Below are 18,925 nucleotides of genomic sequence, written 5' to 3' on the forward strand. Positions count from 1 at the left end.
TTTTAAAGACATTTTTACCTTTACTCTCTCTTTAATTACAAGCTAATAACCAAATGGGATTTTTTTAAGGTCCAATACAGGGCTTCTGCCCTATCTTCTAAATTAATAACTACTGTTTTCCTACCTTAAAATTAAAAAAGTGAAATCTACCTATATAACTACAAAAAGATATGGTATTAAATAATAAAATATAAATATGAGATAATATTTTAATAAATAAAAAGCATATATAAAAGATATAGTAAAATTATTATTAATAAGGACTTATATGTAAAGATTAAAATATGTTTACAAAATGGATAACTAAAAACTTTTTAAGTTTTTTATAAGTTATAAAGATCTGAGTAAGTTACTTAAAGTACATAAAAATTGTGAAAAAAATTTTTAAAATTTTTAAAAAATAATATATATGACATGAAGTGTCTAAGATTAACCATTACAAAAAAACTGAATAATGTTTTTATTCAGTTCAAGGTGTATTTTAAAGTATCTGGCTTTTTCAGACTGAGGTAACTATGTTTTGGATGCTTCTCTTGTGGTCCCTGCACTGCCCTCTGTAACTATACTGGAACATCATCCGCCTTTTGTTTTTGTCGTTGGTGAATCAGTACCGATGCGTCCTCTGATCTGTATGACCCATAGGGACTATGACTTTGGAGTCTGGGAGGTATCCACTGTACAGTTTCTCAGAAATCGTCAGTTCATTCATCACTTGCGCTTTTCAGTGTCTAATCACTCCCAAGTTACCCCAGTGAATGGACATTTTCCAGTGTGCAGTGAGAATCTGCTGCCAGCATTTCAGAACGGAATCTCCCCTTGAATAGTGTGCTCCAGGGCTCTAGAGAACTCTGAGTGGACAGCCTGAGGTGCCGATGGACTTGTCCTGGAGGCGCCTACCTGGTCTGGATGAAGATAACTTCTTAGGACTGTGATAGCAGTGGTCCTCCACCTTCCTAATGCTTTAAGGCAGTTCCTCATGTCGTGGTGACCCCCAACATAAAGTCATTTTCACTACTTCTTAACTGAAAGTTCGCCCCTGTAAATATCTGATATTTCCGACAGTCTTAGGTGACCCCTGTGAAAGTGTCGTTTGACCCCGAAAGGGTCCTGCGCCACATGTTGAGAACTGCTGTGTTACAGCGTCTCCAGAGGGGAATATTCAGCCAAATCTTGGACTGTTAGCCACAGCCCTGAACAGTGCGAGTGCCTGTGGGACTTTTGGAGAAGAGCAATTATGACCTGGTTATCCTTTCATATTGGACTCACTGCTTGTGTACTGGGAGTGCTACCTGGAAGTTCCCGACCCAACAAGTACAAACCGCCCATTTTGTTAAACAGAGTGCTTATAATAAATACTCTGTGTCTTCGGCAACACAAGGATATATAGACACAAACCTGCAAGTTTCATGAAATGCTTTAGAAGCTGTGGTATTGCAGCTAGGGATGCATACAAGCAGCACAACACCGGTTAACTCTACAGTGTCCTGCTGGCTTTATATATGTCTGTGTTGCTCCTTTAAACTATAATGAATCTGAATGGAAGTGGGATTAACTAAAATTACTTACAGGGAATACGGCATCACGAGAATGTTAGTTTAGCTTTATTAACACTCGGGCAATTAGTTCAGTAACTGGGCTCTCCTCATCTTGCACTTACTTCCCCTTCTGCCCTAGTACAAGGATTCAATCCTTTTAACATCCTTCAACGTGTGTTCAGCATTATGCTCAAACTACTTATGTTGATGGATCATTTGACAATATTATGGCGCATTTGTAGGGATATCGGTGTCTCTTGGACATGCAGAGAGTACGTGGTGGGAAGACAAAACAACCCAAAACTTGGGCTGCACTGTAGCAAGCTGGTGGGCGGGGCTGACGGGTGTAGCTAATGGGTGGAGTTAAATGGATGACACAGAAAGGAGAAAAACAATGGAAACCAGTCCGGGAAATCCCAGCAAATGCAGATTCACAGTCTTCCTGTGTGTCTTACTGCTGCTACTGAGAGATCCAGGGCGATCCTGCCACCGGGGTGAGCTTTGGGCAGGGTGGAGACTGTCCCTGTAAGGGTGTGGTGAGGATTTGGAGTGCGTCTGAGAGCTTGACACTTGGGAAGAACTAGAGAAGAAAGACGGGAAAAGTGGGAAGGAAAATGAAACTGCTGGTACCGGCGGAAGGGAGGCTTTACTAATTGAAGATCACTGAGTCCTTTTTTTGTGAAACATGACCTAAGCAGTGTGGTCACAGACTGGAGAGGCGTCTCTGTCAGCTGGAGGACACATGAGTATAGGGTGCACTGAGTACTACACTGAAGGAAGAAAGCCTCCATTGCTCTCGTTAGCCTCAAGCTTGGTGGGTGGCCTTCTGGGGAGGAAGTGGAGTGTCTGCGGCCGGGGAAGGGTGCAGGGAATGTCTGGCACAGTAACCAGACATGGGGGAGGGATTTTAGTATCCCCTGCCCTCAAGACACACACACACTAAATCCTTGGGGGTGGGCAGTTAATAGCAGGAGGGGCTTGTGACGAAACATGGCAACTGGAAGGTGGTGTGGGGGAGGGTGTGCAGAAGGGAAGGTCTGCCAGAAGTTGGCCGGGAGGAGGCGGAGGTAGAGTCAAAAGGCAAGTGCAAGTCACCCAGCTGAGAACCTCCCCTCCATTCCCCAGTTCCCTGGCTAGCTATAGAAGATTGTTCTTTTAACGTTTGGAAGAATTGTTGTTGTTGTTGGTGGTGATGGTGGTGGTGGTGTTCTCTGTTGTTTGAGACAGTCTCAGTTGTCTCCGTCACAGAATGTATCTAAGGCCATCCTGGAACTTACTATGTAGACCAGGCTGACCTTGAACGCATAGAGATTTGCCGGCCTCTACCTCCCAATGCTGGCATTAAAGGTGTGCGCCACTATGCCTGGCTAGAAGAATTAATTTTCTTAATGAGAAATAATTACTCTGTGTGTGTGTGTGTGTGTGTGTGTGTGTGTGTGTGTGTGTTAGCACATAAGTGTTCAGGATACTGCACAGGACAGAACAGCAGGGATCTTCCTCTATCGTCCTGAGACAGGATCTCTCACTGATCCTGAGACTCATGGTTTCAGCAATCTGGCCCGTGAGTTTTCAGGACTGCCTGCCTCTGCTCTTCCAAACTGGAGTTACAGGTGTGTACAGTCAGACAGGTTCTGCTTTTTATGTGGGTGCTGGAGAATGGCATTCAGCTCCTAGTGTTGCAGAGCAAGCCCTTTTACCCACTGAGCCATCTCTGTATCACCTAGTTACTCATTTTTGACAGTGCCCTGTGGAACGGACACTTAAAATAATGCCACACTAGCTTAGAATTGAGAAATAGATGGTTATTTATTTAGGGGTAAACTCACAAATCAGAATTCTCTGCTTGAACGGAGAACAGAGATTGAATCCAGCAATCCGAAAGAGCAGCCAGGGAAGAAAGAAAAAAGGGGCAGATGCAGGCTCTACATGCGCATTCATAGTATAAGAGGCCACGCCCCAGTAGGCGAGTAACCACAAGCTGTAAGATTTCCTGCAGCACCTCCCACTTTTGTTTAAATAAGAGAGTTTTAAGCCTAATACAAAATTATATACAATAAGAGCAAATATCCTATTCTAACTAGTTTAAGTCTTGTATAATAAATAACTTGGCCAAGTCATGAGAGGAAAGTAACTACAATTACCTAGTCTTCAACCCCATCGAAGATCTGAGAAGAGAAATAATATTACTTGAGTAAGCAAAAAGTGCAATCAAGCAACTTCCAAAATGTGCAACAAATGACAGAGACAGCTGGCTATCTGGACAGTCACCCAAAGTCTGTGCAACCTTGAAGCAACCTTTGGCTAAGGCCTCGAATAACTGACAGACCATTTTCAAAGGCAGGAAATTTTTCAAAACAGTTTTACTTTGTCTTGGCAAGAGTTGACAGTCCTGCTTATCCATTTTCGGATACTATGTATTTTGTCAGTGGTTGAGACATTGGCATTTCTTTTCACAAAGGCCAATTTTGCCAAGAAGAAAACAAGCTCCAAGTGGAGTGTCTTCAGTGTTCAACATTCTCTCAGGAATAGATCGGTGCTGCCAGGAGCAATTGTGTCTCACTTCAACAGAACCCTAAGTTATTTAAATGCCATTTTCCATAGCTCTTTGAAGTGGTTGAAGATTATCTATTTATACAGAATATATTTCTATGTATGTAAAGAACCTGATTAGTCTAACTATAAGTATGACAAATATAGATGACTGTTGATCTATAATTCTTAATACCTATATAACTTAAAGACTAAGACAATAAGCAACTGTGCAATAAATGAGGACAATGACCTCCAAATGTAAATAATGTATAAGTATCTTGATCAGAGGTAGAAATGTACATTGCAATATAATAAATATGTATCAATATATAAAAGATGTTTTAAGCAGAGGTAGAAGCATGCATGCATACAATATTCAATATAATTTAACTTTGTATCAATATACAAGAATCTATACCAATGTAATTGCCTATAAATAATAACTCATACGTATTCATTCTATTACTCACTATTATTAATAGTGTGAGTAAGTTCACACTAATATGTTATCCAGTCCAATTTTCCCTTTTATTTTTAAGAAATCCCTGAGCCTATAAAATTCCGCCCTAACCCCTAACCCTATACCAATTATAATCAACCCCTAAATGATGTCCCTAACCCTGAGGACAAACTTTGTTGGGAGAGGGGGACGTTGTCTTCTAGAATTACTTCCAGCTGTCATGGGGGCGATGTTCTTTCTATGGGATCCTGAGTAAAATGATGGTTAAGTTCCAAGATTCATGTCTGGTATAATTGCAAATAGTCTCTGAGTATTTGGTGGAGGTCTGGCCAGAATGTTGCAAAAATGTGCACCATTTCAGCTAACCAAGTTGGAACCATCTTGAGCACCCAAAAGAGGTCTTGTAGTAGTGCTATCAGCATCATGACGTCATATCAACCAGGTGGAGTTGTTGTGGGGCTCCATCTTCTTCCTGGAAACTTCAAAGATTACTGCAGGAAAATTCATGTTCATTGTGGAAAACTTAAACATTATTTGTACAGATAGATACATATTCAATGAAAGGTATGATAAAAACAAAAATAGATATGAAGAAAAGTAAAATTTTTTAAATTCTTATTTTTTTCTGTCCCATACCAGACAGCTCTTGACATGGGACAAAAACTCTGGGTTTTTCTTTAAACAACATGCTTGGATTTAAAGAAGGATTATTGGATTTATAGATGTTGGCCAACTCCAAAACCAGCTCTATATATTCATAAATATATACATACATACATATATATAAATATATATAGTCTATCATCTGTACTTACGAATCATGTTCAATTTTCTTGATGATATTTGTTGGGTAGTTATTTTTCCATCTGTCATCATTCAAACATCCAGAGTCTCTTGAATTTTTTAAGATGAGTGTTTTTCTGCAAAGACAAGAACAGAACCCTGCCCCCACCCTATATGTTCTCCTTACCACCTGTATGGTTATCATCAATGTGGATGAGTTGTCATTTCTCCTTTTCAAGAGGTTTCTCCTTTTCAAACCAAATCTTTATTAATTTTGATGGTATCCATAATTTTTCTTCTCCTGTGGAAACAAGAGCAAAACCCCTTCCCCAATGTAGCACATCTCTTGGCTTCCTTATGAGGTCAGCACACCCTTGAAATAAACCAGTTGATTTATTTCAGAAGACTTTTCTATTATCCAATGTCTCTCTGATGCTGTTGTCCCTCTCTCATTAGCGTTAAGAAAATTCAAGGTTAATAAAGCATTATGTAATCTATTTCTGGGGGAATTTTCCACCCCTTTCTATTTGTTTAACATACCCTTTATATTTTGATTCTATCTTTCTATAACTGCTTGACCTATATGATTGTGTGGTATACCTATAACATGCTTAATATTATAATAAGGAAAAAACTGTTTCATTTTCCTAAACACCTATGCTGTACCATTATCTGTCTTTATTTGTGCAGGAATACCCATAATGGTCATGACTTCTAATAAATGTGTGATTACTGAATCGTCCTTCTCTAAGGGCTTAAAGCAATTGCCCACTGAAAACCTGAATAAGTGTCAATGGCATGGTGTACATATTTTAATTTTCCAAATTCTGCAAAGTGGAGCACATTTATCTGCCAGATATCATTCCATTGAGTACCCTTTGGGCTAGTCCCTGCAAGTAGCAGTGTTTGGTTATAGAAAGAGCAAGTAGGGCACCTCTTTACAATCTCCTTAGCTTGCTGCCATTTAACAGAAAACTCTTTCTTTAAACCTCTCCTATTGATGTGATGTTTTTTATAAAATTCTGAGGCCTGCAACACGCTTCCAATCAATAATTGATCAATTTCTGCATTACCTTGTGCTAGAGGACCTGGCAGACCCATATGGGATCAGTTGTGTGTTATGTATATAGGAAAAGCCTGTTCCTGATTATATCTTGCACCTGGATGAACAATGAAGTTAATTCTATATCATCTAGTATAAATTCAGAGGTTTCAATATGCAAGATGACTCGTTCTGCATATTGTGAATAGGTAACTATATTAAGAGGTTTTTTAAAATCCCTTAGCACCATGAGAATGGCATATAATTCTGCCTTCTGGACAGAATTATAAGGGCTTTGTTCCACCTTACTTAATTCTTCTGATTTGTAACCTGCTTTTTCTGATTTATTTGTATCAGTGCAAAATGTACGGGCTCCAATTATTGGAGCATCACGTACAATTTGGGGAAGAATCCAAGAAGTTCCCTTTATAAGGTTAAGTCTATTGCTTTTGTGATAGTTGCTATTAATTTGTCCCAAAAAAAATTAGCACAAGCTCTTTGCCAGGGTGCATTGTCTTCCCATAACTTCTTTATTTAATCAGCAGTAAAAGGCACTATAATCTCTGCTTGGTCTATACCCGCTAATTGATGAAGCCTCAATTTACCTTTTATAATTAATTCAGAGACTTTTTCCACATAAGTTTTTAATTTTTTACTTGGTTTATGTGGCAAAAAGATACATTCTAAGATAATATCATCCCTCTGCATTAAAATTCCTATAGGAGAAATTCTGGAAGGCAATATGACTAGAATACAGTTAAGATTTAGATTCACCTTATCCACATGTGCCTCCTGTAATTTCTCCTCAATAATTGTCAATTACTTTTCTGCTTTAGCTGTTAATTCTCTGGGCCTATTCAAGTCTTTATCACCATCTAAGGTTTTATTTAAATGAATTATTAGATCAACTGTTATCCCAACAGTCGGTCATAGACTGGAATTGTCTCCTAACAATCTTTGAAAGTCATTAAGAGTCCTCAACTGGTCTCTCCTAATTTGTGCCTCTTGTGTCCTAATTTTCTGCAAACTTATTTTATAACCTAGGTAATTGACATAATCTCCTCTCTGTATTTTTTCAGGAGCAATTTGTAATCCCCATTTTGGCAAAACTTTCTTTCCTTCTTCAAACATTCTTTCTAAAGTATCCATATTTGAATCAGATAACAAAATGTCATCCATGTAATGGTAAATTATACACTTAGGAAATTGCTTATGTATTATTTTCAATGACTGACTTACAAAGTATTGACACAATGTGGGGCTATTGAGCATCCCCTGTGGGAGGATAGTCCATTGATATCTCCTAGTAGGCTGAGAATTACTGTAATTCTCACTTTAAGAATAAACATATAAAGGCACTATGAAGGCAAATTTTTCTCTATCCTTTTCTTATAAATGTACAGTAAAGAAACAATCTTTCAGATCAATAACTTTAAGAGGTCATTCTTTTGGTAATAGGGAAGGCAAAGGAATTCCAGATTGTAGAGGGCTCATAGGTTGAATTACCTTATTGACAGCTCTTATATTTGTCACCATTTTCCACTTATCAGATTTCTTTTTTACAACAAATACAGGAGAATTCCAACTGCTGGTTGGTTCTTCAATATGGTGAGCATCTAGTTGCTCTTGTAGTAGCTGTTCTAAAGCCTGCAACTTATCTTCAGCTAGAGGCCACTGCTTAACCCATATTGGCTTCTAAGTTAACCATTTTAAAGGTAGGGCTGTTGATACCTCTAAAGGGTTGTTAGTTGCTTTATGTTCTTATACAGCCCGAATGGCTGGTGACCTTTGTTCATAGTACCTTATTATATCTTTCCCAGAATTATGAGTTTGTGGTACTGCAAGAATGTTAATCTGGGTGTTCCATTGCTGTAACAGGTCACGGCTCCATAAATTTATTGCAATATCAGCTACATATGGCCTCAACTTCCCTCTTTGACCTCTGGCACAGTACAGTCAACCCATCTAGTGCTTTGTTTAACTTGAGATATGGTTCCAATTCCTAGTAATTGAACATCTGCCTCCTGAAAAGGCCAATTTGGATGCCAGGATTCTGGAATAATGATACTCATATCTGCACCTGTGTCTATCAAGCCAATAATCACGATGCCATTTATACTCACCCTCAGCTTTGGTCTTTGATCATTTATAGAAGTCTGCCAGAATACACATTTCTTATTTCCTATTGTGACTTTTGACTTATCCTCCACGTTTATGCCATCACCTAAAACAGTATGGTCTTTTACAGAAAGCTCTGGATTTTTTAATTGTCCTGGTGTGACATGTTCTCCATAGTTGCTGGGAACAACTGGGCCACTTTTGGCTACAGGCTCCTCAAGGAGTTTCCTGATGGTATTGGGTTGCCTTGTCTGTCTGTTCTCGACCTGCATTCATTGGTCCAATGTAGGCCTTTGCCACACCTTCTACATATACCTGAAGGCCAAGGTCTCCTATTTTTGCCATTCCCAGAGGAGATATTATTCCTAAAAATTCCTTGTCTACAATCCCTTTTCAGATGTCCTATTCTACCACAATTTAAACATTTGGAAGTTTCCTCATTCCTTTGGAAATTTCTTCTCCTACCCAAGATTCAGCATTATAGTCAAATGTCTCAACATTCATTATATGCACAATCCATTTATCCATAGGTGCTGATCTAATCTTTAAAGGCCCATGTATCTTTTTGCATTCTAAGTTTGCATTTTCAAAAGCTAGATATTCAAGAAGTACTTGTCTAGCATCTGGGTCTGTTATTCCTATTTGTACAGCTTTAGTTAATCTTTGTAAAAAGTCAGTAAAATATATTATCAAAAATACCCTTAGCCGGGTGGTGGTGGCACATGCCTTTAATCCCAGCATTCGGGAGGCAGAGGCAGGCAGATCTCTGTGAGTTCGAGACCAGCCTGGTCTACAAGAGTTAGTTCCAGAACAGGCTCCAAAACCACAGAGAAACCCTGTCTCAAAAAAAAAAAATACCCTTAACAGGGATAAAGCTGTAAAATCCTAAACTTTAAATTTGTAAACTGGTATATAATTCATTTAGTGACAAGCTTTCTTTAGAACCCCTAAATATGTGTTAGTATGTATTTTCAAGGTTAAGCCTAAAGCAAGTAACTAAAAACAAAGTTTGTTTCATTCAAGTAATAGATAATGGTCCTCAAACTCTTCAGGGATCTGCTGAATATGTCATTTAAAATATTTAGTAGAAATCATCCCATGAAACTCCTAGTGACAACCTAAGGTATCCTATTATGCCCAGATCATAGATTCCCAAAAAAAAAAAAACAACTAGGAGACCAAGTCCTGTGTGTCAAAGCAAAGCCTTTATTTTTCTTTAAGCTTGATCTCAGACTCTCTATGTATCCAACATATTGCCTTGATTAGAGAGCCCCAACTTCAGTTGGGGTGGAGTTTATATAATAGCAGGGGTTAAGGTAAGGGATTTCTAAGGGTGAGGACCCCTGATTGGCTGACATTTATCTAGGGGTGTCCTGGTGAAAAGTGATGGGTGTGTGCTGGCAGATAATCCTATCCACAACGGCTGGAATGTTAGGAATTTCCTTTGAATGGTCTGTTCTTGGGTGGTGCCTGGGTGGTCTCAGTTTGTGATCTTTCTTGGACCGAGGTATTGCCTTAGGGTAAACTACTGGAACTTGGGCCTCGATTGAGCTTGTCATGGCTGGGTCCTATACTCCAAAGGAGACAAATAGGGCACAGACAGTGTCACCTGGATTGTAGCCATGATAACCACTGGGAAAAACTGTCCCATGCCTCACCTGCTGCCTGGGCCCTGCACAACTAGACACTGTTGGATTGACTGCTCTACTCTGACTCATCAAAGTTAGGTCAGTTTCCCCAAGCTCCTCCTCTGTTGTCTGAGGTTTTCTGTCCCACCAGGTCCCACAGCTGTTTAGGCCCAAAGAAATCACACAGAGGTCTATATTAGTTATAAACTGATTAGCCTAGTAACTCAGACTTCTTATTAACTCTTATAATTTGTCTATGTCAGCCACATGACTCAGTACCTTATTTGGCGAGGCAGTCACATCTTGCTTCTTCTGTGGCTGGGTCATAACTGTGGACTAAGCTTCCCTCTTCCCAGAATTCTCATTACCCTGCTTCTACTTCCTGCCTGATCACTGGCCAATCAGCATTTATTTAATGGTTACAGGACATTGTTCCCCCCTTTAAAAAAAAAAAAGCAAGAACTCTGAATCTAATATCCTTTGTTTAGCTTTTCTCTTGACCAATATCCATTAACAACTTGTAACCAGCGTTCTAAACAAAGGAAAATATCCCCATTTTTTGGGAACTATGGAAAACTGTGGGTATAGTTTTCCAAGCTACTTCCTGCTGGTTGGGGACACTGATAATTTTATGGGGACCTAAAGAAAATTTAGGATTATGATCAAGTCCTTATTGGAGTATCCTGTGCGGTTTGATCATCTCAGGCAGCAGTCTTGAATCTGTTCTGAATGTAGAACTCAGACATCTGAGCCATCTGTTCCTACTGGAGATTTCTCAGGTGGTCTTTCTTGATCAAACCTGATTTTTCTTAACTCAGAATGAATCCACAGCCTCTCATTTTCTGTGGAAACAAAAGTAAAACCTCTTCTCCTTTTGACTTTAATTTTGAAGTTAAGGTATTTCCAAAATACCTATGTTGGATTAATTCAGCAGTATTTATAAACAAATATCTTTGGCAGCTCTTGTTCCTTCCTCAGCATTCAAGCAATTAAAAGAGAACATAATAACATACAGTATCCAGACTCTGTGATTTTTTTCATCTTTATGTAGCTTTATTTTAACCTCTATTTCTTTTATTTTTAATTTTTGGCTTTTTGAGACAGGGTTTCTCTGTGTATCTTTGGCTGTCCTGGAACTCACTCTATAGACCAGGCTGTCCTTGATCTCACAGACTTCCTCTACCTCTCAAGTTCTGGGATTAAAGGTATGTGCCACCACACCCAACTACTCTCTTTCTTTCTTTTTTATTTTAAGGACTTTAACCTTTTTCTTTTCTCTCCTAAGCCTGTATATATTTTAACACACTGTAAACCATTTAAAGGTTTTCTTTATCTTTGAATCTCTCTTTACTGTATCTCTCTTTTTTTGACCACATAAGTCTTTAATTTGCTAAGCAATATGGCTGGGATTAAAGTCGTGGCTTTGATAGCTGAATCTAGCCCATTCTTTAGCTTTCTGAGATTCCAGCCTCATGGCAGAGGTACTGGCTGTAGCTATGTTTATTGCCATAACTCTATGGTGTTTCAAGGTCCCTGCCATCAAGCAAGCTGCAGCAGTGTGCTCACAAACTACATTCAAATGCTCTGTAGCCAGATCTCCTGCCTGAAAGAGTCAGAGTTTGTGCTGACAGGATGACCCAGAAAGCCAACATTTTAAAACAGCTCGACCTTTTTCCTGCTATGGCTGAAAACTAAAAAGCATGCGGTCAGCTTTTCATCAACATCATTTAAGTGTTTTGTGGCAGGACCTCTTAAAAGAGCTGCAAGGTTTTACAGCTAAAGCTGAGTCAGGAAGCCTCTCTTAAATGAGAGTGCTTGCCTCTAGCAAGAAGAGCCCACCCAAGAAGTTGCTGCTATCAATAAGCCATGCTTAACTCTACTATTTTATGCCTAGAATTACTTTTCAAGCTCTCTCAGGCTTTTTATGGGTGCAGTTGTCCACACATTGGCCACCATTCTGTTGTCTAAGGTTTTCTGTCCCACCAGATCCCACAGTTGTTTAGCCCCCAAAGAAATCACACAGAGGTCTATATTAGTTATAAACTGATTAACCTAGTAGCTCAGCTTATTAACTCTTATTAACTCTTTTTTTTTTTTTTTTTTTTTTTTTTTGAGACAGGGTTTCTCCATAGCTTTTTGGTTCCTGTCCTGGAACTAGCTCTTGTAGACCAGGCTGGCCTCGAACTCCCAGAGATCCGCCTGCCTCTGCCTCCCGAGTGCTGGGATTAAAGGCGTGCACCACCACCGCCCGGCCATGCTGACATCTTGAAGAGTGACATTATTATTCTTGTCTATGTTAGTAATGTGGCTTAGTACCTTGTTCGGTGAGGCAGTCACATCTTGCTTCTTCTGTGGCTGGGTCACGACTATGGTCTAAGGTTCCCTCTTCCCAGAATTCTCGTTACCCCGCCTCTACTTCCTGCCTGGTCACTGGCCAATCAGCATTTATTTAAAATATAAGTGTCAGGGTACAGAGCATTGTCCCACAGCACTCCTCTACGAAAAAAAAAATCCTTAGACCTAAGTCTAGCAGTTAAAGCTGATGTTGCTCTGCCGCAGCTGGAGATGAAACGCTATTCTGTGTGACAGCCAAAGACTGACCACTGCCTCCCAGTGAAGCCTTCAAGACCATGGGAGTAAGTCTCTGTCACTTTAAATGATACATAGGCCATTTGGATTATATCTCCTGCTATAATTTATCCTTCTCAGATCTCTGATGATATTGACTAACTGTAGCTTTGTCAGTTTAACAGCATCAAGCAAACCAGCTCCTTCCTTGAGGCTGTAGCTGTTTTGATAGTTCATTTAAAGCAGGCCTCAGGTCTCAGTTTCCTCGAGTCTTCTGTTGAAAAAGACAGACAGTTTACTTTCCTACCAGACTCTGAAAGGAGATAAACCCATAGATGTTTTTAACCCCAAATCATTTCTGGGACCCCAGTTTTTTCCTATGACTCAAAAGGCAGGAGTCTACTGCTCTTTCTACAATGTAGATTTCAGTACAGATTGTAAGCAATGGTAATGCTAACATACCTAAAACTTTTATTTTTGTTTTTGTAAGCTTAAAAATTTTTGGAACCTTCAGGCAGTTGACTTGCATCCACCTTCCATGGGTCAACTGGACTCCAGATAAGTACTCCTGTCAACCAACAACCTAAGTTTCCCCACCTACTGACTATTCCTGAGGATGGGATCCCTTTTCCCTGGTCTTGGAACTCCCCTCCCACAACTACCAGGATTGAGGGCCTGGAAGTTTCAAGTGTGCACCCAAGATAAAGATGTTCTGATAAACTCCTTAACTTTCCCTTCTGTGGCTAGTCTATTTGCCCCAAAAGATTTCAGAACACTGCAAACAGCTCCAGAAACCCACCAGACCCATGGCAAAGTGCCTAGCTTCAGGTGGTCCAGCCTTGCAAATTGCTCCAATGTAGTCTGCACTTCCCCAGCCTCAGATCACCCCACAGAGCCTGGACAGCAAGTGAAACACCCTCTTTCTTCTCTCTTTTCCCATCCTTGCACAGATACCAACCTTCTTAGGACATGAAAGGATGCCCCAATGTCAGCAGGAAATAGTCACAGAACAATTATATCGACCCTTATCATTTATTATCAACAAAAAGGAAGGCTCAGATGATAGTGTTAACCCCAACAGCAAGAATAAGACCACTGCCACAATTTGAGCCAAGTTTGAATCAAACGATTTTTATTGAACTGTACCCAAGAGAGGATCAGCATCTACCTCCTAAATTGGGTTAAAGAGAACAGCCTTGACTCCATCTCTTAGGCCCCTTCTAAGGAGCAAAATCATTTTCACAGAAGGGAGATAATGGGGCAATAAGAAAATATAAAACATATTTTTAAAAACATCATGTGACCACTGACCATGTGATTATGGAGGGGTCAAGGAGGGTCATGGAAAGTAAGGGTATTCTCAAAAATAAATCAAGGTCAACCAGGTGGGCAGTGGTGGCACCTGCCTTTAATCCCAGCACTTGGGAGACAAAGGCAGGCAGATCTCTGTGAGTTCAAGGCCAGCCTGGTCTACAAGAGCTAGTTCCAGGACAGGCTCCAAAGCTACAGAGAAACCCTGTCTGGTGGGGGGGGGGGAGTGGAATTACAATAAGAAGGAATATTTGTGCAATCAAAACACAGATAGTGGAGGAAAAAGACATTATCAATAGGAAGGTCAGCCAGAGCCTTTAAAACATTAGTAGCGCATGTTCCATTTTGTTCCCCATTATCCTTGTATGATTTTTGTAAGAAACCCCTATCCCATACAAATTTCTTTTTAAGAGCCCAGGGCAGGGGAAAGAATGAGCCCAGGAAAAGAGGTACTTCCTCTGACACAGAAGGAGTTTTCTCGTTGGCTTTTTAGTGCTAAACAGATCCAGAGATTATATTCCACAGTGTTAGTTACAGATAGGATAACCCTGGGTATGTTAAATTCGACTAGAGTGATTAATGAACATTCCCTTCCCCTTCTTATTTTAGCACACCTAATTTCCATTATCAGAACACTTTAAAGACTATTTGACTATGCTGTAGTCCGTGTTATTATATTGGGATTGGTCTGTTAGAACAGTCCATCCCAAGTATCCACCATCCATCTGGCCACAAACTATTTGTTCCCCTTCTTTTGTTCAAACTATGGGCCCTGGTAGTAAAGACAATCTTTTGCATAGCAAGACAATAATAGGATTTCCTATGATTTCTTATTTCCACTGTCAAGATGCATTTTGTATAAGTTGAAAATAAAACAACAAAACTGTTAACCATAGGACAATTATGATGCAAATTTCAACATCAAGAACACAAAATTATGTTAGACAGTCAAATCTTAGAAAGTCGGATTTTGTTTGTTTGTTTTGTTTTGTTTTTCGAGACAGGGTTTCTCTGAAACAGTCCTAGCTGTCCTGGAACTTGCTCTGTAGACCAGGATGGCCTCGAACTCACAGAGATCTACCTGCCTCTGCCTCCCGAGTGCTGGGATTAAAGGTGTCTGCCACCACTACCTGGTGAGAAAGTGTGATGTTTGTGTCTTTTTCAGTCACTTTCCACCTTTGGGGGTCAAGCTCCTCTTCCGTGGGTTCCTCAGGTGCTTTCTTGAGGTGTGAGTGATGAACCCAGGCAGAAATACCCGTGACTTTAACAGCAGTAGGAGTCTGGAGAGTCACGATGTAAGGTCCCTCCCATCTAGGTTCAAGTCAGTCAGTTTTGAAGTCACTGACTAAATCAACATCTCCAGACTGGAATCAGGTGGGCGGCACCCAACAGTTTGAGCAGCCTGGACCTGAGGGAGAATCAAGCCCAAAGTTAACTGCAATCCTTTTAAAGACTCAGAGATTGGAGCAGAGCAATCGAATAACAGTCCAGCATGTACCCAAAGGGCCATGGGAGGTGGGAGGTGGATGCCCGTAGACTATTTCATATGAGGTGAACTTTTCTCTCATGGGGGTACATCAGACTCTGAGGAGGGATTAAGGCAAGAGGTCAACCCAGTTATCACCAGTTTCAAGAGGATATTTAGTTAAAATCTCCTTTAAAGTGCTATTCATCCTCTCTACTTTTCCTTTATACATCCTCTGGGGATAATACATAGAGCAAAGTTTCCAATTTACATCAAGAGCCTTAGAGAGCAATCGAGATAACTTGGCCATGAAGGCTGGGCCATTGTTGGATTCTGGAAATATGGGCAGATCAAATCTTGGAATAATTTTTATTATTAATTTCTTAGCTACCACTTGGGTCATTTCCATTCAGGATGGAAAGGCCTCTACCCAGGCTGTGACAGTATTGACAAAGACCAGCAGAAATTTGTAGCCGTGCAGTCCTGGCTTGACCTCAGTGAAGTCCATTTCCCAAAATTCACCGGGCACTGTGCAGACTCTGTTGACCTGAGGGAAGCATGTCCTTCTTCACATTCTCCTGGGCACAGGTCAGGCGGTGGTGTGAAATGCTCTGAAGTTTTTCTCGGTGTCTGGGTAGCCAGACCTGAGGGCAGATGAATTCTGAGCTCTCAGGTGACAAGGGCAAGATGTGATGCAAGGCATTTAGCCAGTTTGGGCCCAATTCATTCTTCATGCAGATTCTTCTGGGCAAGATGCACTGCCGTACATTGTGGCTCTCCTGAGCCCCCAAGACAGAATATGACTTGATCTCTGGTGGGTCGTGTTCAGGGGCATCTTTGTGGAGTCAGAGCGGGGATTACGGACAGCAGGGATAGTTCCAGAACAGCCTGGGGTTTGGGTTCCCCAAGAGCAGCCTCTTTGGCAATTTGATCTGCATGGTTGTTACCTTGAGTTTGGGAGCTTTTGTCTTTTTGATGTCCTGGCCAGCGAATAACGGTCAGTTCAGTTGGTAGCCGGATGGCCACTAGCAACTAGACAACTTCATATTTATTTTTTATTTTATTTTTTAAAGATTTATTTATTTATTATGTATACAACATTCCTTTCATATATGCCTGCATGCCAGAAGAGGGCACCAAATCTCATTATAGATGACTATGAGCCACCATGTGGTTGCTGGGAAATGAGCTCAGGACCTCTGGAAGAGCAGTCGGTGCTCTTAACCACTGAGCCATCTCTCCAGCCCCCATATTTATTTTTAATAGTCTTCCCCTCTGTCTATATATCTGTCCATGAACATGACTCAAGGCAAAAGCACATTGGCTGTCTGTGTAGGTGTTCCCTTTTTTTCCTCAGCCCATCTTAAGGCCTGTGTCAGAACAATTATTTCTACTCCCTGGTGAGATGGGCCCCTAGGCAAGGCTGGTGTCCAAATGATCTCCTTCTGGTCTGGAACCAACACTGCCTCCACTGCTCCTTCTTGACTGAAGCTGTTGCCATCCATAAAGAGATCTGCATCTCTGGTAGTGAAAGGAATAGCTGTCAGGTCAGGTCACCTGCCCTGGTTGATGTCCAGCATCTCCAGGCAGTCATGGATGGGCTTTTCAGGGTCCTCATGTAGCAGTAGGGTGGTGGGATTAATGGCCAAGTATTTATCAAAATATCAATATATCTTTTTGATATTTATCAATGTATCAAAGGCTTGGTCCTGGGTCAAGTGGGCATTAGACATCTAGCAGTTGGTGGCATCTCTCAGCAGGACTGCCACAGCATGTGGAGCTATCACAGTTAGAACCTGGGCCAATGTGAATGTGTCTGCTTCTCTTACAAGAGTTGCTGTGGCTGTGATGACTCTTAAGCACCGGGGGGCAGGGTCATCCGGAAACTACATGATCCGGTCTCTTTGAGATGTAAGCTATCGGCCTTTTCCAGAACCAGAATCAGAGAAGTCGGGAGGGCAATATGGGACTCCCTGGCAGATGCGGGGAAAAGAAAGAGCTGGGGTGACAGGGAACAGCTGCAGGAGAGAAGATAGGCAGAGGTAGGGAAAAACTAGATGGTGGGGTAGGGGTAGGTGCAGACAGGGGAAAGTGAGACCTTGGTGGTGGGGACTGGGTGGCAAAGGTGGAGGTTGAGGTGAGGAAGGGAAAAGAAGGTGAAGGTGGTTTGTTGGAGGAGAAGGAATTCTTCCTCCTGTGAGTCCTGAAAATGGTCTTCAGAGGGAGTTTGTTGTCTCTGCTACAGGCCCTGAAACAGTCCATCTGGTGATAACCACGCTTAGCCACCTTGGACCATTTTGGACCATACTGATCTTCATTCAAATTGTTCCAGCCCAAGGTAAGATGTATCCAGTCTGACCTGGGTGGCAGGCTTACAAAGGGTGACATTAACCACTGCCCAAGTGTGGTAGTTTGAGTGTAATTGGCCCCTATAATCCCATAATCTGATAATCTCACAGAGAGTGGCACTATTAGGAAGTGTGGCTTTGTTGGAGTGGGTGTGGCCTTGTTGGAGGAAGTGTGTCGCTGTGGGGGTGGGTTTTGAGGTCTCATATACTCAGGATATCACCCAGTATGTCAGTCAACTTCCTGTTGCCTGCAAGATGTAGGACCCTTGCCTATTTCTCCAGCACCATGCCTGCCTTCATGCAGCCATGATCCCCGCCATGATAGACTGAACCTCTGAATTGTGAGAAAGCCCCCTCAATTAAATGTTTTCTTTATAAGAGTTGCCATGGCCATGGTGTCTCTTCACCGCAATAGTAAACCCTAACAAAGAGACCAGGCTATTGAGAATCAAAAGTGCCCTAGGAGGGCCAGCCAACCCCGAGCATGGAACTCAGTTTTACCGAATGTTCAGAGGCAACTCTTGGTGATAGGATAATCATAATCCTTAACTATAGTGGGGTAAAGTTTATCAAAATTCTTTAACGCACTGGTTAGAGGGCCGTTAGGCTTGTTAGTCTTATTACCCACACTGTCCATCAGTTCAGTCACATAAAGTCCAAGATAAACTAATTAACACAGAAAGTACAAAAGGCAGAAAGAGGACAGTAAAAAATGAAACCAAAGACAAGACCAACAGGACACTGTGGGCACCTCAGCCATGTGTCCCATTTTCTGGAGGCCCCAGTGAGATTCAGACCAATTGAATTCTAAACCCAGACCTTCACTCTAGGACTCTGGGGGTGCTGGGAGTTTGCCTCAGGAGGCACATGCCTTAAGATTCTCCAAGACTTTGGGGCTGCCTTCAGTTAGTAGACTGTAGAAGTGAACTTTTGTATTGAGAAAAACAGGAGGTCTCCTGGTGAGTTATAGTCTGATTTTGTTTTGTGGGATCCCTACGTGGGAGGTGGAGGGGGTTCAATGGAACCCCAATATTCTCCTGTCCCATGTCTCATATCAAAGAGGACCTGGCTACCAAGTCTTCCCAACATCTTAGTCCCTACCTGTTACAGTATATGGCTGGCATACCCATCCTCA

General features: G+C 41.3%; 1 protein-coding gene across 6 annotated transcripts in view; it reads left to right on the top strand.

Moving 5' to 3' along the window:
• The first annotated feature begins 1,903 nt into the window (after window positions 1-1,903).
• Window positions 1,904-18,925, top strand: part of LOC130867260 (MHC class I-like protein MILL2) — a 40,102-nt gene continuing 23,080 nt past the window's right edge. For 5 of the 6 annotated variants that reach the window (XR_009056443.1, XR_009056445.1, XR_009056447.1 and 2 more), the window contains exons 1-3: window positions 1,907-2,029; window positions 11,203-11,303; window positions 17,688-17,780. Coding sequence is in view for 2 of the 6 variants with exons in the window: in XM_057759041.1 (XP_057615024.1) it covers window positions 1,959-2,029; window positions 11,203-11,303; window positions 17,688-17,780 (265 nt within the window). In the remaining 4 variants the exon portion in view is untranslated. Of the gene's footprint in view, window positions 2,030-11,202; window positions 11,304-17,687; window positions 17,781-18,925 lie in introns of all 6 variants that reach the window. The other variant, XM_057759064.1, reaches the window with a different exon arrangement.

This window comes from Chionomys nivalis, chromosome 2 (genome assembly GCF_950005125.1).
Source record: "Chionomys nivalis chromosome 2, mChiNiv1.1, whole genome shotgun sequence".
Taxonomy (NCBI): domain Eukaryota; kingdom Metazoa; phylum Chordata; class Mammalia; order Rodentia; family Cricetidae; genus Chionomys; species Chionomys nivalis.